The sequence below is a fragment of the Oryctolagus cuniculus genome, chromosome 18 (genome assembly GCF_964237555.1).
Source record: "Oryctolagus cuniculus chromosome 18, mOryCun1.1, whole genome shotgun sequence".
Classification (NCBI taxonomy): domain Eukaryota; kingdom Metazoa; phylum Chordata; class Mammalia; order Lagomorpha; family Leporidae; genus Oryctolagus; species Oryctolagus cuniculus.
Genome location: NC_091449.1, coordinates 41,322,480 through 41,341,681, shown reverse-complemented (window position 1 = coordinate 41,341,681; position 19,202 = coordinate 41,322,480). Strand labels below are relative to the sequence as shown.

General features: G+C 55.7%; 1 protein-coding gene across 4 annotated transcripts in view; it reads left to right on the top strand.

Annotated features, from left to right (window-relative positions):
* Positions 1 to 14,100, top strand: part of CNGB1 (cyclic nucleotide gated channel subunit beta 1) — a 68,053-nt gene extending 53,953 nt beyond the window's left edge. For all 4 annotated transcript variants that reach the window (XM_070061969.1, XM_070061971.1, XM_070061970.1 and 1 more), the window contains 4 exons: positions 2,626 to 2,744; positions 2,845 to 2,991; positions 9,115 to 9,331; positions 10,737 to 14,100. In XM_070061969.1, the coding sequence (XP_069918070.1) occupies positions 2,626 to 2,744; positions 2,845 to 2,991; positions 9,115 to 9,331; positions 10,737 to 11,015 (762 nt within the window). In that variant the 3' untranslated portion in view covers positions 11,016 to 14,100. The remainder of the gene's footprint in view (positions 1 to 2,625; positions 2,745 to 2,844; positions 2,992 to 9,114; positions 9,332 to 10,736) is intronic.
* Positions 14,101 to 19,202: the final 5,102 nt, after the last annotated feature.

Here is a 19,202-nt window from a genome sequence, read left to right as displayed (position 1 = left end):
GGGTGCAGGCAGTGGCCACAGATGTGCCTAGGCTTTACCTGACCCCCGGGGGCCAGGGCGGGGACCCCCATCTCACAGAGAGAGCAGCAAGGAGCCTGCAGAGGGCGCCATTCCCAGGCTCTCAATCTTCCAACAAGGAGGTGGGCAGGAGGTGCCTGGGTCAAGGTCAGAGGCCGCCCTTGGGTAAGATCCAGCCCACTGGTATTTCATGGATTTTTTTTTCAAAGTTGAGTTAGTTTCTAACATTTAAAAGTGGGAAGAGTTTATGTTAAAATCCATGTCTCTGGCTGAAAACAGACAATCTGCTCACCCTGGGGCTCACTTTCCCAAATAGCCAGAGTCAGCTGGGGCCAAGGAGGCGCTGCCCCTACAGGGGGACCCCATGCCCTTTCTGAAGCCACAGCCCCCACCACTCCCCACTGCCCCACGCCAGGCCCCTTCACCGCTGTGCCTCCCCTACCTGACCCCAGGGCACATGGGGTGTGAGCCTGGGCTGGACGGTGCCCAGGGCCCTTTCTGCTGCTGTCTTTGGGGTTCAAGATCAGTGAGTAAGGGGGGGAGAGGGGCAGGAGCCCTGAATGCAGTTCACTTGTGCAGCACTGTTTTTTAGGCTGGGAGTGTTCCAGGGTGAAAACATTGATCAGGCAGCCCTTTAAGACTTGGGAATCCCCATCCCCTTTAGGGATAGGCTTCGGTCTATGCAGCAACGAAGGTTCTGGAAGCAAAGAATCAAGGGAAGAGGGGGAAAGGGCATCAGATGGCTGCCACCTTGGGGTCCAGGGAGTGGTTTGTCTGACACTGGAGCTGCTTCCCAGCTGGGCAGCCTCGGGCAGGTGCCTTGCCCTCTCTGAGCCTGTCCTCTAACGGGGATAGCGAGGCTGTTGGTGGGAGCTCACTGGGCGGCTGTGAGGACAGGACAGGATGTGCGTGGAGCTGGCATGGGAAGGTGCGGTCGCTGCTGCCTTTTTCTGGGTGGAGAATGCAGAGGCAAACAGAGCTGGAACGTGGCATCTGCAGGTTAAACCGAGCACTTGTGAGCAGCGCCCTCTGCTGTCCGGTTTTGCCCTGTGCCCATCTCCCTGAGACACTCCTTGGGCTGGTGAGTGAGGAGAAGGTGAGCCGTTTAGACCCTCTGTGCCTCCGCCCAGGTCAAACTGAACCCAGAAACAGGGCGACCAAGTTCCCTGCATTTTGGAAAGAGGGCGGTGCCGATGTGAGATGCACAGGAACTGTTGGGTGAATTAATCAAACGTGTAAGCAGGCTACTGTCCTTGGTCCTTCCCCTTCCAAACCCGCAGTGGGGGGACCAGCAGGTAGCAGGCCAGGGCAGGGGCCTGTGAGGGCGTGAGGCTTGGAAGGTGCAGGAAGACGGGGCCTTCCTGACTGCAGTCCGAAGCAGGCTGCCCACCTGCCACTCACCTCCCAGCCAGCCGGCCGGCCAGCCGTCTGTTTGGTTTAATTTGGGATCAAGGCCCTCGTGTTAGTTTGCTAGGGCCACTGGGCACAGCCCGGTTGCAGCACAAACTGAGTGGTCCCTGCCCTGGCCTCGCAGGTACCTGTCTTCTCGTGTCCCTTCATACCATCTCCCCTCCAGGCCTGTCTCTGTCTCCAAATTTCTCTTCTTTTTAAAAAAGAGTTGTTTATACTTATTTGCGAGGCAGAGTTGGGGGTGGTGGTAGACAGATCTTCCATCCACTGATTCACTCCCCATATAGCCATAATGGCCGCGGCTGGGCCAGGCCAAGGCCAAGAGTCAGAAATTCCCTAATTCCATCTGGGTCTCCCAGGCGGGTGCAGGGCCCAAGCACTTGGGCCATTTTCCACTGTCTTAGTCCCGTCAGCAGGGAGCTGGAGTAGAAGTGGAGCAGCCAGGACTCAAACCAGTGCCCATACGGGATGCAACATCGCAGGCAGTGGCTTAACCTGCTGCACCACAGCGCTGGCCCCTAAATTTCCCTTCTTGTAGGGACACTGGTCCTATTGGATGAGGGACCCACCCCACCCCCACTATGACCTCATCTTCACTTAGCCCAATGCGTCTGCGAGGACCTTTGGCTGAAAGGTCATGATTGTGAGCTCCCGGGGATTAGGGCTTAAACACATACTTCACCGGCTAACACCCACGAATCCTGGAGCCAGACTGGGTTCAGATCCCGGCTCTGCCTCGCCCTGGCTTTGTTTAGGCAGAGAGTCCTCCCGTTCCAGAAGTGGCTGAGGACTAAGGTCTAACTACACTGCAGGAAAACGTGGCGGGCACGCCAGACGCTATTGCTGCTGTCACCATTCCCATTCCAGTTGCAGACGCTTGCCTGGCTCCTGGTATGGGCGGGCATCGATTCCCCGAGCCTCCACCTTCCACCCATGGCTGCAGTGGAGAATTTGCAGGGTGCAGGTGCACCTGCGCCTCCCTCGCTTGCTTGCACTTGGTTCTGCGACTCTGCTACGCACCACCCTGTACCCTGTCAGTTAGCCAGGGGCGGGGCACTCTCCCCAGTCCACAGATGAGGGGACCAAGACCTCCGAGGGAGTGACGGACTCCACACCACACACCAGGCTTCCTCCCTGCGGGGCCTGCAGCCTGTGGGCCCAGCCCTTGCTGCCTCTTCCATCCCGTCTCTGTTGCAGGGGGAGATCGGCCGCGAGATGTACATCATCCAGGCGGGGCAGGTGCAGGTGCTGGGCGGCCCGGATGGGAAGGCCGTCCTGGTGACACTGAAAGCTGGATCCGTGTTTGGAGAGATAAGGTCCGAGGGCGCTGGGGGAAGATGAGGCATCGTGGGCCAAGGGGGGCGGGCCCAGGGAGATCTGAGCATGACCTCTCACCCCGCCCCGTCTCTGCCCCAGCTTGCTGGCCGTCGGGGGTGGGAATCGGCGCACGGCCAACGTGGTGGCCCACGGGTTCACCAACCTCTTCATCCTGGACAAGAAGGACCTGAATGAGATCTTGGTGCACTATCCCGAGTCTCAGAAGTTGCTCCGGAAGAAGGCCAGGTAGGTATTTTTTTGTTCATTAGAGAGAAAAATTTGCTGTGGACCGGCCCTGTTAGAAATCACAGCGCCTTTGTCGGCATCAGGGAAGCCGGTATTGGAGTGCTCCTGTCACCTCCCCAGAACCCCACGCACTCACATTAGGGGCACTGTCCCCAGGCGTGGCGAGGCTGGGCTTGCTTGTCGTGTCCTTTTTTTTTTTTTTTTTTTTTTTAAGATTTATTTATTTATTTGAAAGTCAGAGTTACACAGAGAGAGGAGAGGCAGAGAGAGAGAGACACAGAGAGAGGTCTTCCATCCACTTGTTCACTCCCCAATTGGCTGCAACAGCCGGAGCTGCGCCGATCTGAAGCCAGGAGCCAGGAGCTTCTTCCGGGTCTCCCACATGGGTGCAGGGGCCCAAGGACTTGGGCCATCTTCCACTGTTTTCCCAGGCCATAGCAGAGAGCTGGATCAGAAGTAGAGCAGCCAGGTCTCGAACCGGCGCCCATATGGGATGCTGGCGCTTCAGGCCAGGGAGTTAACCCACTGCGCCACAGCGCTGGCCCCTGTTGCATCCTTTATTCAGATGCTTTCTCAGCCTTTCCCGTCCTCGGCGACCTTGCCTGCTGTAGAGCGTGCAGCCCAGTGCATCCCTGGAGCGTCCTTGGTTTGGGCTTGTCGCTTGTTTTCTCGAGGTTTCCCTCAGGCTTGGCAGTCTTGGCAGCAATGGCTGGAAAGTGGCGTTGGTGCTCCCACTGCCCACGCAGCGGCATGGCACGGGGTGCTGGCTTCCTCGACCATTTCCTCTTCCTGAGCGGCTGGGGAGGAGCCGCTCTGAGCGGCTGTGGGCAGAGGTGTGGTGTTTCCGTCACACTTCCCTCTGCTTTTGGCAGCCTCTGGCGGCGCCGTCATGAATGCGAGGAAGGTTGCCAAGTGGGAGTTTCCCAACACGTTCATCCTGCTGTGGGGGGAGCTTTGCCTTCCCTCCCCTGCATGGCTGTAGTCACTTCTTCGCCCGTGCAGGGGTGGATGGAACTTCCCTGCAGCTGTGCTGTTACAGCGCGAGCCCCGCTGCTCTCCGCGCCCTCCTGTTGGGCCGGTGGGCACCTTTCCCGGCTGGCCCTTGGGGCCCTTTGTGACGATCCCAGGGTGCTGCAGCACCTGCGTGCTGTCCTGAGGAGCAGGGAGGCTCCAGGTGCCCTGGCCCCCTCATCCTCTCCCAGCTGCGTCCCCACAAGTGGCCATTTCGCTCCGAGGCGCCTTGCTTCCTCTCAGTGGGTGTGTCGGGGAGAAGGTCTGCTTAGTTCACAGCTTTGCAGGTTCAAGTCCAGGACGGGGCAGCCCCGTGGTGCAGCGCCTGCTGACCCTGGAAGGGGCGGGGGCCCGGCTGTTATAACCTTTCTGGGACAGCTGCCTGTCTCTGCGACCTCAAAGCCTCCCACACCTCTGACTGGCCTTTAAGTGTCTGCGCGAGTCTGGGGACTGAATCAAGTTTAAACTGTAGCAGTGGGGCGTGGTTTTAGAAACCCAGACCCGAGTCCTAGGTGCACTCATGGCTACTGGGGTGCCACTGGCCTCCTCAGTGGGCAGAGCTGAGAACACAAAACCGCTGTGTATATTACACATGCGTACACGTACAAGTACAACGTACACACAGCTGTCAACTCGCCCGTCTGCGCCTGTCCGTCAGCCCAGCGGGGAGACAAGTCGGCCCCCAGCACGGAGTTCATCCCGAGCGCTTCCCTCTCTGCGCGTGCGCATCTTCTCTCCAGCACTGGGAGATGCCCCTGCCTTTATCCTCACTGCGCTCGCTCACGCGGTCGGTCCCACGACATAAAGCGGTGGCAGGATCGCTGGTCCACGCCCTGCCCGAAGCAGGAACGGCAGAGACCAGTCTGCTGCAGCCCTTTAGCCTGAGCGGGTGTGCGGTTAGGGTCTGCGTCCCAGGTTGGTCTGGATTCGTTCTCTCTGCTGTCCCGTGTGATTGTTTTATTCATTTGCAGTACAGGGAGGTGTGTGTGCTTCACCGTTTGACCTCCCGACCCTGACCCTTGTTGAGTGTTTTTTTTCCCACAGTGTGTAAAACAGTAACATCTTTCCCAAAGTCAGAACTTTCCAACACAGTGAACTCAGAACCATGTCCCTCCCCCCCCCCCCCCCACTGCTGCCCGGCCATGTGCGTGACAACGTCATTTCTTTCTGCTTTTCCTTCCTGTGTAGGCTTCTGCAAAACCAGACTCATGCTTATTTTCCTTTTTCGATTTATTTATTTTATTTGAAAGGCAGAGTTACAGAGAGGCAGAGAGAGCGAGGCAGAGAGAGAGAGAGAGAGGTCTTCCATCCACTAGTTCACTCCTCAGTTGGCCACAATGGCCAGAGCTGCGCCGATCCGAAGCCAGGAGCTTCTTCTGGGTCTCCCACGCAGGTGCAGGAGCCCAAGGACTTGAGCCATTCTCTGCTGCCTTCCCAGGCACATTAGCAGGGAGCTGGATTGGAAGTGGAGCAGCCGGGACTCGAACTGGCGCCCACATGGGATGCCAACACTGCAGGCGGCAGCTTTACCCGCTACACCGCAGTGTTGACCCCCTCCCCCCCATTTTCTAATTTCCCTTCTGTCTTAGGCCACAGGGAGCATAGGGCAGATTGCTTTTTGCACTTTGATTTATTATTATTATTATTATTATTTTTTGACAGGCAGAGTGGACAGTGAGAGAGAGAGACAGAAAGAAAGGTCTTCCTTTGCCGTTGGTTCACCCTCCAATGCCCGCCGCGGCCAGTGCACTGCGACCGGCGCATTGCGCTGATCTGATGGCAGGATCCAGGAGCCAGGTGCTTTTCCTGGTCCCCCATGGGGTGCAGGGCCCAAGCACCTGGGCCATCCTCCACTGCACTCCCTGGCCACAGCAGAGGGCTGGCCTGGAAGAGGGGCAACCGGGACAGAATCTGGCGCCCCGACCAGGACTAGAACCCGGTGTGCCGGTGCTGCTAGGCGGAGGATTAGCCTAGTGAGCCGCGGTGCCGGCCGCACTTTGATTTTTTTTTTTGCGCATGACAACAAATCCTTGAAATGCTGCTCTGAGTCCTCAGACAGCTCCCTCGTGGGTGCCTCTGCCTGCTTGTGGGGTGTCCTTGTAATGGGCATTTAGCGCATTTCCACGGTGTGATGGTACCCGTGGGCACCCGTGCTTTGTGTTGCTGAGGGGAATGGGCAACTTTTTTTTTTTTTTTTTAAATAAAAGCAGGTTTTGCTTTCAAACCCCCAAAGCCAGGTTTCAACTTGGGCACAGGTGGGGACTCAACTCCTTCCCCGGGAGGTGGCGCTGGCGGGCTTGGTTCAGGCGCGAGTGACAGTGTCAGTGGCCTTGTATGCAACATGGATGAATCAACAATGCGTACTGAATCAGATGTGTTTAAACAGAAACATGGAAGACCTGGTTAGGTAGTGGTGGGCTCATGAGGGTTGCAGGGAGAGGCTGGCCGGAACCTAAGCCTGCACTTGCCCTGGGAGTGACGTTTTGGTTTTTTCAAATTCTGCATTTGTGGAGAGCTTGTAGAATGCATTGAGGGGGTGCTGGATTCTGTCCCGGTTGCTCCTCTTCCAGTCCAGCTCTCTGCTGTGGCCCGGGAAGGCAGTGGAGGATGGCCCAAGTGCTTGGGCCCTGCACCCGCATGGGAGACCAGGAGGAGGCACCTGGCTCCTGGTTTTGGATCAGCGCAGCGCCGGCCATAGCGGCCATTAGGGAGGTGAACGAACAGAGGGAAGACCTTTCTCTCTGTCTCTCTCACTGTCTAACTCTGCCTGTCAAAAAAAAAAAAAAAAAAAAGCACAAAACGCATTGAGGCTGACCTGGCACCAGGTCCCCCTGTCCTCTCTCTTTCTGACCCCTCTGCAAAGGGAACAAAGCTCAGGAAAGCCCACACTTGGAGCTGTCATAGCGTCCCCCGGGTGGGTGTTTGCTGCAGGAGCCCCCTCCCCACCATGCCCATGAGCCTGTGCCTATGCTGTTGAGGGCGCAGCAGCCCAAGGAGGAGAGGCGGTGAGTCAGGGCCTGGGGCCGGCCCTGGTCCATCAGACTGGTGGTTCTCTGGACAGGTGACCCTGGTGGGAGACAGGGGGTCATATCTGAGCACTGCCCAGCCAAGGAGAGCCACTGAGAGCCACAGGCCCTTGGGATACCCGAGAGTGGTGAGCACCAGGTACAAGATTCTCTCCAAGCCTTGGGGAGCCTGAGCCCCCAAGGAAGTGGGCTCGGCCCTTGCAAGAGAGGGGCCGCACGGGACTCGCCTGCTGCTTTGTGCAGAGGCGAGTGCTCCATCCTGGCTGTAGGGAGGCAGAGGCCCTCAGAGGATGAGGGTAGATGTCCTTCATCGGCAAATGCCCCAGAAGACAGCTCATGCTTCAGAACAGAGACAGCCATTAGCCATGAGCCGAGGTCCCGGAGACAGTTCTTTTGTATCGTGTTAGCATCGCCCTGCGCCCCTTGTCACTGTCACGCCGTGACTGATGGACTCCAGTGGCGCAGGTGACAGTGCCCGGCTGCTGCCGAAGGGGCCGCTGATGAATTATCATGTTTGCGTTCTCCTGGAGGGGCCCCGGCCAGAAATGCAAATCTTGGGCAATTAATATCAATACCCACAAGTGAGACCTATTGTCTCTGATTAGATAAGCAGCCAGTAATGGCCTCATTTTTAAACAAACAAGTCTTGCTGGAGCCCTGATGAATGAATTCGCCAATTAGTAGTCTGAGCCCAGTAGATTGCAGGCAAACATCATTTGTTCTGGAGCCAAGTCACTCCGCACGTATTTGGAGTGTGGACGATTCCTTGTAAGAGGCTGAGGCCATTTGACGGAAAATTCCATCCTTGTTTAGAGAAACAGGGTGACACATGGCTTTAGATCTGGGTTGGAATTCTGCCTCTGCCACCTCCTGGTGTCATTGGCCGCGTCACTGTGCCACGCCGAGGCTCGGTGTCCCCAGTTTTCAGGTGCACAGTAGTCCCCACCCATTCCATGTCACAGAATGGGCATGTCATCTGTGTCCACGAAGACAGTGGTGGTGCTGTTGCTTTGTAGTCATTGTGATCTGGAGGGGCAGAGATGTGGGTTTGAATTCCAGCTATGCCATTCCTAGCTGTGTGGCCTTGGGAAAGTTACTCACCCTCTCTGGACTTCCAGGTCCTTCTTTGGACCTGAGGGAGAATTTAGTGAGACCTACCTGGGAGCATTATTGTGAGATGCATGAGGGTGTGGTGTGCTCTCGTGCTATGCTGTTTAACAGTGTGAGTGCACTTGTGGTGCTTTCAAAGCCCACACGTCAGTTCTCGCTGTTTCTGTGGACTTGACCATCTAGGGATGCCCAGGCCGGGTCCCTCTACAAGGCCATGAGCAAGGTGTTGGCCTTAAGCCTGGTGATGTCACACAGAGAGGTCCCCTCGCCCTGGCTGAAGTCCATGGTTGGAAGCAAGTCACACGCCCCCTTCCTCCAGGGGAGGGGGTCACGAAAGAGTACCTGTAAAGGACTGGGCACAGGGTCTCACCCACACACACTCAGCTATGACACACACGGACACACTCAGCTATGCACAGGGTTTCACACCCACACAGATGTGCACAGGCCTCACACACAGATGTGCACAGGCCTCACACACAGATGTGCACAGGGCCTCACACAACTTAGATGTGCACAGGGCCTCACACAGAGATATGCACAGACCTCTCACACACACACTCACATGTACACAGGGCCTCACACGTGTGGACACTCAGTGTTGGCGGCGTTGACGGCGTCGCAGGTCAATGACAGTGAAGTGGAAAGAGAAGGCAGACCCTGGGTTTTTCCACCTGCATGGCCTGTTTCCTATTCCGTGTGTCCCCGTGTCCTTCAGTGTCCCCTAGCCGTGTGAGCCCAGGCGAGTTCCTCCGCCTCTCCAAGCCAGGGCCCTCCGGTGGGAGGTGTGGACAGCCAGACGCCCAGTACAGTGCGCTGGACGTTCAGCGGGGCGCCATGCGCGGTGGCCCAGCCCCGCCACGGCTCCGACCTGGGGCCGCCTGCCCCGCGCGCGCGCACACGCATCACCGCCCGCCGCGTCGGAGCCGCCTCCCCGTGCCCGCGCGCGGGGTGAGCGGAGGCCGCTGTCTTTCAGGCGCATGTTGAGGAGCAACAACAAGCCCAAGGAGGAGAAGAGCGTGCTCATCCTGCCCCCCAGGGCGGGCACCCCCAAGCTCTTCAACGCCGCCCTGGCCGCGGCGGGCAAGATGGGCAAGGCGGGGAAGGGCGGCAAGCTCGCCCACCTGCGGGCCCGCCTCAAGGAGCTGGCTGCGCTGGAGGCGGCGGCCAGGCAGCAGCAGCTGCTGGAGCAGGTGAGGAAGCCACGCCCAGCCTGGGGGGGGGTCTCAGTGCGCGCGGGGGAGGGGCTGGGCGACTGAGAGTGGCACGCAGAGGGAAGATGGAATCGAAGAATACCTGGGGGTCAGATTATTGAAAACTCCAGGCCAGGCTGGGTCCAGCAGCTCAAAGGACGCCCAAGGGACTCCTTTTCCCATTCTGTCTTCTCTGCTTTCGTTGGCAATGGCTTCACATCCAGGCAGCCCTCCAGGGTTTCTTAGACCCATCTCCCAGTGATTCTAGCAAAAGTCCCAGGGCTGACGGTCTCTCACTGGACAGGACTGTGTCCACTCCAAAGCCACTTGATGTGGGAGGGGACTGCGGTGCTCTGGAGAGGCCTGGGGCGCACGCCCGCCTGCGGCCCTGGAGTGAGAGCAGCTACGGAGCGGAGAGTGGGCAGGGACTGCCCCTCCCCAACCACGGAGCTGTTCTCACGTGTGATGCTGAGCCCGGGACAGCGCAGAACATCTGAAGGGAAACCCCCAGAAAGGTTTTCACGGGAACGGGTGTCCTGCTCCCTGGTCTCAGCTTCTCACCCGGGCAGTCTTGAGATCCGCGTTACAGGTCCATGTGTCTGTTAGTACAAGCCAGAGCAAAGGACCTCTTCATGAGAAGTCTGTGCTCCCTTTACCTTCACCACCACCACCTCAAGTTGTCCTGGGCAGCGGAGGACCACCCCGGCCTTCTCCTCTGGGGGCTGCTCCCTCTCCAGCTGCCTCCGATGAAGAGAAGGGGTCGGTCAGAGCAGGAGGGGTCACAGGCATCCACATCAAGTTTGGTTTTTTACTCAGTTCCCTGCTGATACATGGGCCATGGCCGACATCTCTGGCTGGAGGTTGGAGGTCAGAGGTCCCCACCAGCTCCCCCAACAGGAGCTCAGCTCAGTGCGGAGCAGCCATTGGTATCCAGCCCTGTTCTTCCTCTGAGCTCTAACCTTGACCACACCACTGCCAAGCTCACCACCTTTCACCTTGTTTGCCTGCAGATGTCCTCACTCGCTGCGGGACCACGCAGCCCTGGAGCGGGGGTGAGGCATGGCAGGACAGTTCAGTCCTTGAGAGGCCTCGGTGGTGCTTGCCCATGGTTGCAGCCTCCCTTGCCTCAACAGCTCTGGGACAGGGCTCTGCCCTCCAACCGGTGACTTTTCCCATCCCCAGCTTCCAGCCCTGCAACTCAACAGAGATCAAAGACATCCCCCAAGACCTTCCATGAAATCCAAATGCAACTTCATTCTAGCCCACCCCCATCATGCATCAGTTTCTCCTAAATAACCCAGTGCAGTAAATTTCACCTGCGGGGGATTGGGAAAGCGAGAACCGGGAGGAGTCCCAGTCGCTGTGGCCACTGCATGACTCACCAGTCTTCCTTTCCGGATTGCAGGCCAAGAGCTCACAAGATGCCGCGGGGGGAGAGGCAGGTACCGCAGCCCCGGACCAGCCCGTGGCTCCCTCGGAGGCCGCCCCGGACCCGCCCTCAGCCCCAGAGCCCCACGCACCCCAGGCGCCCCCGGAATCCCCCGAGAAGCCCGAGGGAGGTGAAGAGGAAGCAGCCCGGCCGGAGGAGCCATCAGTGCAGATCCGCACAAGCCCAGGCCCGGAGTCCGGCGAGCAGATCCTGTCCGTGGAGGGGCCAGAGGAGAAGAAGGACGAGGCAGAGTGAGGCTGCGCCAGGCACGCAGTCCGGGCAGGGGCACCTGCTGCGCTCCGGAGTCTCCCGATGCCGCACAGCAGCGCCCCCCGGTGGAGACACCGATCAGCTTATCGAGGGGCTTGTAGTCAACAAACGTCCCCAAGTGTTCGTGCCCCCAAGCGCCCACCCTCACTCGAGAGCCTGACTTCTCTCTAAAGGGTGGCACTTTTAAGAATAAAGTTATCCCCCGCCCCGGAAAGTTCATTAGGCAAGGCGTAAAACAGAGCTCGGGCCCCCTGGGAAGCTTGGTTGGAGAAGTCAAGGGCTGGTGGATGAGTGGCTTTTCCCCAGGAAGGAGGGTGGCACGTGGTTGAACTGAGCAGGATTTAGGGCTGTCCCGACCCGAGCTTGGGGCTGCTGTCCGTCACCAAGGGGCGTGGTAGCCTTTGTCTTCCCTGGTCGGCTCTTCATGATCAGATACAGTGGAAATGGACTTCTGGCAAGAGGCTCTGCTGAGCCTGCAGGGCTACCCAGAAAAGCCCCATTTCTCAGCAGCAGGGGTGGGTCTTGCTTGGTCTGGGCACCCTGGTGACAGGGATGGTGGCAGCAATGTTCCTTAATCCAAGAAAATGAAACCTCGCAACCTCGCAGCTGACAACACCATTGAGTTCCCTGAAGTGTCTCGAATGAGGTCATGTGGCTTTTAGGATAAAAAAAAGGGGGGGAGGGCTCACCAAGTTCATGAATATTTATGGGAGGGTTTTTCTCTGCGTAGGGAATGGCTCGTGGGGGAGGCGGGGATTCCAAGCAGGATCTAGTACGAGTCAGGCGATTCCACCAGCGACAGTGAACATGGGCTGGAACTCAGTGGGCACTGTGCCTCCCATATACAGTGATGGGAACAGGTGAGTTGCCGAAGGGGCCTCTGGGGGTTTGCATTGCATCTGGCTGTCCATCAACTACAAATGGCGTTCATTTCCACTGTGAAAAACATTAGACAATATGGGAGTTCCTGGGCTGGTCTAAACACGTCCAAATCCCAGGATGATGGGCGGATTTTTCCAGTTGATGGCAGATCACACCACTGGGAGAATGGCACATGGAATGTGACGATGAGCGACATTGTCATTATACTTTAAAAATTATGTGTTTAAAAGGCTGAGAGAGAGAGATAAAGATCTTCCATCTGCTGGTTCATTCCCCAAATAGCCACAACAACCAGATCTGGGCCAGGCAGGAGCCAGGAGCCTGGATCTCCGTCCTGGTCTCCCATAGCCACTTGGGCCATGTTCCACTGCCTTCCAGAGCGCATTAGCAGAGAGCTGGATGGGAAGTGGAGCAGCCAGGACTCAAACCGGGGGCCTTACAGGATGCAGACATCACAGCGGCTGCTGAACCTGCTGCACCACAACGCCAGCCCCCCATGCGAGTCTTTTAAAGCTTTCGCTAACTGATTTTCATAGGCAGTAACATTTCCATGGGGACAAAAGGGTCCCCCGGAAAAACAGTCCGGGCAGCCGACTTCCCTGGACCCCTCCCTGGAAGTGACCTTGGCGGCAGACTCCTGCGCCCTCTCGGAGACCGTTTGTGCTTCCACAAGGAAACACACAAATCCACTCTTGTTCCTCTCCTTTTGGTTATTTTTTTAAACAGAAGTAGTGGCAAATACTAGAATCACTATTATTTTCTGCTTATTTTTCTGGAGCTCGTTCCCCATTAGTACGTAGAGAGCATCCTCGTGTTTTTCCTGGCTGTGCACAAGCCCGCGTGTGGGTGTGTCATCACATTTCTGCCACTCTCCCTTTGAGGGGCATTTGTGTTGTTCCCAGTCTGATGCTGTGAAAAACAGCACTGCCTTCAGGGACAGGTGTTGGGCCTGACAATTAAGATGCCTGCGTCCATCCGCAGCAGAGGGCCTGGGCTGCTCCAGCTTCCTGCTAGTGCACACCCCCAAGACCTTCCATGAAATCCAGATGCAACTTCATCCTAGCCCATCCTCATCATGCGTCATTTCTCCTAAATAACCACTAAATTTCACCCGCGGGGGATTGAGAAAGCAAGAACGGGGAGGAGTCCCAGAGGCAGCAGGTGACAGCCCAAGTGCTGGAGCCCCTGCCGCCCCTGTGGGAGGCTTGGATTGAATTCCAGGCTCCTGACTTCAGCTGTGCTCACTGTGGCTCTCTGGAAGTAGACCAGCCAATGGGGGAGTCTCTCTCTCTCTCTCTCTCTCTCTCTCTCTCTCCCATTTTCTGTTTCTTAAATAAATCAGTAGAGCCTATTACAAAATCATGCTGCAATCAAAAAGTCTTACGCAGCCATCATTTCACTGGGAAACACTATAAATGGAGGAGTCTGGTGGTTTAGGGAGACCTGTTTCTGTTCCACCCCGTATTGTCATTCCCACATTTACTCCATCTGTTCTAAGAGCCAAGCTTGGAGAAGCTTCTGTCTTAGCAAGCATTTCAAGCCTTCAGATAGGCTAGCAAACATGTTCTCCTCCGTGGATGTAGAATGTTCCAACAGCGCCTCACTGCGAGGTCCTATTTCTATTTATGTTGGCACTCGTTCTTTGAGATGTCAGACCTTGGACGTCTACCGCTTGTTCTACAAGACAAGACACTCATGAGGTCCCTAAGAATTGTCCTGGATAGAAAATTGATTTGGGAATGAGATGAGCAGTATCTTTCCTTCACTGGGATATCTCGCTAAACTCAACACTTTGATAAAATGTGGCTGTGAGGTCAACTGAATTTGAGGCTGGCGTTCTTCTCCAAATGGAATTGGCCTGGCTGGTTGTGGAGCTCTGACCGGTGCAGCTTGGAGGTGCTGTAGTTCCGCAGGAAAAATGGGACTTTGGGCTGTGCGTGTCGATTCTCTTCTGCTCTGTTAAAATGTCTCAGCGTGCCCTGCATCTCAGTAGGAAATGAATAGCAAGTTAATTTTTTAACTACATAAATATTTTAAGTAAAAACCAGGGAGCTGTTTAAAAATTCATTATCAAAATGTGTTCAGCTACCTGGAATTTTTAATCCCTTTTCTTAGCCAACATGAATATTTTATGTACGCTCTGGCTTTCGTATTATAAGGCATTTTAATTAAAGTATTTAGACAAACATTCCTGGCTAGTGGATTCACTTCAAAAACCGGCCATGTGTGACAACACCTTTGTGTGAAAAACTAAGTGAATTTCCTGGCTGCAGGCTCCCTGGTGGAGCTCCCACCACGGGACGGTGCTGCTGCAGTGACGCCAGTGACGCCCTCATCAAACCCCCAAGAGCCCTCAGTCTTCCTCTCGCCCCAGGACCCTGCCTCCACATGGAACATCTCCTTTGGGTCATGGATGGTGCCTCAAACACAGTGACCCATGCGAGCCAGTCCCGTTGGCTCTGTCTGCAGGAGAGGGCAGTTTGAGAGCTGTTCCCCTCTTCCTCCTTGCTGACAGAGCCCGGGTTTAGTTGGGGGCAGCAACACACTCACTCCCGGGAGATGAAGGCTTGGTATTGGACTTTGCTTCAAGAAGGAATCCAGGAGTGAGCCAGGAAATAGTGGCAAGTGTTATATTGAAGAGCAAAGATCCGTGCCGGCGCTGTGGCTCACTAGGCTAATCCTCCGCCTTGCGGCGCCCGCACACCGGGTTCTAGTCCCGGTAGGGGCGCCGGATTCTGTCCCGGTTGCCCCTCTTCCAGGCCAGCTCTCTGCTGTGGCCAGGGAGTGCAGTGGAGGATGGCCCAAGTACTTGGGCCCTGCACCCCATGGGAGACCAGGATAAGTACCTGGCTCCTGCCATCGGATCAGCATGGTGCGCTGGCCGCAGCGCGCCAGCCACGGTGGCCATTGGAGGGTGAACCAACGGCAAAGGAAGACCTTTCTCTCTCTCTCTCTCTCTCACTGTCCACTCTGCCTGTCAAAAAAAAAAAAAAAAAAAGGCAAAGATCCAGACTCCCTGGAGCAGAGCCTCCTGGGAGGGCATGGCCCCAGCTCTGGGCCGTGCTTGAGAGTATACGGGCCCTTTAATGAAAGGGGAGGCGTATTCATGGTTTTTCTGGGAAGTCGGTGGAGATGTCCTGGAATCCAGCGTCCACTCCGTTTTCTTCCTTATGTGGTGGAATGTCACCATCATGGTGGCTGGCAGCTGTGATATTTAGTATACTAAGGTGTGCCAAAGAGTGTATGATGAGCTGAAGGTCAATCTAGGTCAGCCTTGAGCCCTACGCTGCTCTAATCCTGGTCTAGGCAGGGAGTGTTTATCTTCAGAGCAAGGGGAAGGCCCTGAGACCACAGGAACTCTTAACTCCAGGGGGCTGCACTGTGCTTGCCCCCTCCCTGTCCCCAGGTAAGCCAGTGACCATTCTCTGCCGCCTCGCTGGCCTCCCCACACCAGGTGGCCAGTTTCAATCAGTGAGCTATAAATGGAAGGATGACGGGAGACCCCTTGATAAAAAAGAAAGTCCACCATTGCAGCGTTCCCCCTTCTTCTTTCTCTTCCTCGCCACACTGATGTGAGGATATATTTGGGGCCTCAGGCACCGTCTTACGACTGAAGAGCCAGGAATCGGAGACACGCAGGCTGTGAAATGCTTGAATCGCCAAGCCAACCCCTGACCACTCATTGCTGGACTGCTTGTTACATGAGACAGCAGCACAGCTTTATTATTATTTTAAGGAGTATTTATTGGAGAGAGAGAATTTTCCATCCACTGGAAGTGCCACCCTTCCATCCACTGGGGAGTGAGCCAGCAAACAGAAGACCTCTCTCTGTGTCTCTTCCTCTCTCTGTAACGCTGCCTCTCAAATAAGTAAATAAATCTTTAGAGTAAAAAAGAAAGAAAGAAAAAAAAAAAGAGACAGGGATAAAGAGAGAGGGAGCTGTTTCGACCAAGACCAAGTTCATTTGCGGATGGTCAGTCCAGTGTGAGAGAGCGCTTTGCCCAGCGAGGGAAACTCGGGCAGCCAGGCTCATTTCCCATCATTCCTAGCTCTCTCCCTGTCCTAAAGAGAAACTCAATAGCAAAAGCCCCAAGGCAGAACCCTGGTCCTGGGTGATCCTTGAGAAGGACCCTCTTCTCCGTCTGTATGACAGGCTGCACTTAGCGGCTTCGGAGAGCTCTCTCATCCCATCAGTCCTGTCCACCATGCTGCTGCCAGGTGGCCAGGATGGCGCGATCAGACCCCAATCATAACAGGCGATTCACCCTGACCACTGGCAGAGTCCTCGGGGAATCAGAACCTTGGCCAGCGACAGGAAGACCCGCCCCCGAGATCCCAGGGGCCAATGTCCTGCCTCAGCCGCCAACACCCTTCACCGTGACCCTGGCTGGCTAACTTTCATTCTCGCATTATATACTTTTAAAAATTCTGTCTTGGGGCTGGCCCAGCGCAGTGGGTTAAGCCACTGCCTACAACACCGGCATCCCATACCGGAGCGCCCTTTCAAGTTTCAGCTGCTCTTTCAATCCTGCTCCCTGCTGAGGTGCCTGGGAGAGCAGTGAAGATGGCCCACGAGCCTGGATACCTGCCACCCACGTGGGAGACCTGGAAGGAACTCATGGCGCCTGGCTTCAGCTTGGGCTAGGTCTGGATTTTGGAAGATTCTCTCTCTCTCTCTCTCTCTCTCTCTTAAATGAATAAGTAAGTAAATCTTTAAAGAAAAAAGATGCTCAGTTCATTGGACATTCAGATAAATAACACATGTTTGATTTTTTTTAAGCATAGGCATGTCTCATGCAATATTTAGGATATACTTGTACTGAAGCTTTTATTTGCTGTTTCTCTGACATTCAACTTCAACTCCGCGGCCTGCATTCTATCCGAAGCTCCACAAGACGGGAACCAACTCCTCCCACACCTCAGGATCCAGGCACCGCCCAGTCCAGGAGGGTGGGACAAGGCTTTTGATTGGACATCTCTTCCGCGGCTTCTCCAGAGCCAGTCATGATTGGTGAAGGAAAGAACGGCCCTGCCCCTATTAGTGTTTGGGCTTTATAATTTATCCTTATTTATTTATTTATTTATTTATTTTTGACAAGCAGAGTTAGACAGTGAGAGACAGAGAGAAAGGTCTTCCTTTGCCGTTGGTTCACCCTCCAATGGCTGCCGTGGCCGGCGCACCACTGATCCGAAGCCAGGAGCCAGGTGCTTCCTCCTGGTCTTCCATGAGGGTGCAGGACCCAAGGACTTGGGCCATCTTCCACTGCACTCCCGGGCCATAGCAGAGAGCTGGCCTGGAAGAGGGGCAACCGTGACAGAATTTGGCACCCCGACCGGGACTAGAACCCGGTATGCCGGTGCCGCAAGGCGGAGGATTAGCCTAGTGAGCCATGGCGCAGGCCAATTTATCCTTATTAATTTTATCCTGAACACACACGCAGATGTGCTGTGGATCAGGGACGGGATTTCTTACTAAGTGCCTTAAAGTAAATAATAAGTACCCCGTCCTCGCTCCCATGCTCCTCCGGGGCCGCACTCTGCCTGGGTACCCTCCGCTGGGAGAGCACAGGGGGAGATGATGGTTCTTGGCCTCGAAACCCGAAAGGGTCTTCTGGGAACCTTAACAGGGGTGGACGGGTCCTATAGCTGCAGCCGGGCTCTCTGCAGGTGAGCGTCGCCGCAGGTGCTGCCCTTTGGCCACCTCGGGGAGTCTTCAGGGTCTGACACTCTCGCGTTTGGAGGTGGGAATATCAGGCAGACAGCGCCAGGGTCTTCCCAACACCTTGGAGCTTAACCTACAGACCCAAGTCCAGCGGTCGCCTCAGGGGTCCTCTCTCTAGGAGGTAAGCAGAGTTTTGTTAACCGCCCCCCCCCCCCCCCCCCCCCGCCCCCAGACAAAAGCAATGAACCAGGCAAATGGCTACAGAGCTAATTATCCGGGGTGGGGGAGGGGCCTTTCACATTTCCAAGTCTGGGAGACCAAAAGTGTTTTGCGTCTTTCTTTTTTATTTTTTAAGATTTATTTATTTATTTGAAAGGCAGAATTAGAGACAGACAGAGACAGAAAGAAAGAATCTTCCATCTGCTGGTTCACTCCCCAAATGGCTGCAACAGCCGGGGCTGGGCCAGGCTGAAGCCAGGAGCTTTATCCAGTCTCCCATGCCAGTGCAGGGGCCCAAACACCTGGGCCATCCTCTGCTGCTTTTTCCAGGTCATTACCAGAGAGCTGGTTCAGAAGAGGAGCAGCCGGGACCTGAACCAGCGCCCATATGGGATGCCAGCGCTGCAGGCTGTGGCTTAGTCCGCTGTGCCGCCAGTGTTTTGCTTCTTAAAGAAAGAGGGGGCGGGAGGCTTGGGCTGTTCCCACGCAGGTCCAAAAAATTATTATTAATATTCAGATAACACTGAAAACTTCCATATGGAAGCCTAAAACAAGTTTTAAAATCAGACTGGGCTCACTTCCACGGTTCAGTCTGGCGAGCGGCTTTGGCGGATGAGTCATGTGCACTCGGAAGCTGCCGGCTGCCGGCAGGACGTATGAGCCGGGACCTGTGCCAGGGAGCCAGCCTCTGTGCCGGGACATAATCTACACGGGCTTGAGTTTCTGGTAGCGCCGAGGATGTGGGTAGATCCTTTATTGCCGATTACTTCTCGGGAACAATGTGTAATGACTATGGGGAAGGAGTTTTCGGGGCCTAGAAGGGGGAGATGAGAAACTTGGTGTGATTCAGCTGTGCATTAATCCATCGGAGTCTGGAGTTTTCCGTCCAGATCTGAGTCATGCCTCTGAAGACAGCAAACCGAAACAAAGAATAATGGTGGCTGAATCACAGAATTTCCCAGACATGCGAGAAGGAAATCAAAGGGCACCCACCCAGTGCCAATGAGTAGGATCCTAAATATAGCAGCAGAAGCCTAATAGAGAAAATGAGAAAATGCCTCTTGTTAATTCGTCAGCCAACGCTGATTGATGCTGAATCGATTGCTGGGCTCCAGCGCTCCGCGTTAGGCACATCCGGGAACTCGGAGTTGCTTTCCTTAGCAGTTTCTCTGGGTGTTTGTGGAGTCAGCGCGGGGTCATCAGAGGCAACCTTCGAGGGTGAAATAGCAAAATGGGCAGTGGGCAGCTGTGCAGGCTCTGCACATGCCTTGTTTCATTATACACGTTGGTCTGAGCTCAGGGCTGGCTTACATTTGCGCCTGCGTGTTCTGTGCACGTTTCTGGTTTTGTCCATGAGCCTTCTCCTAGTGCGTTCAGCCGAGGGTCAGCGTGGACCGCTGGTCTCGCCG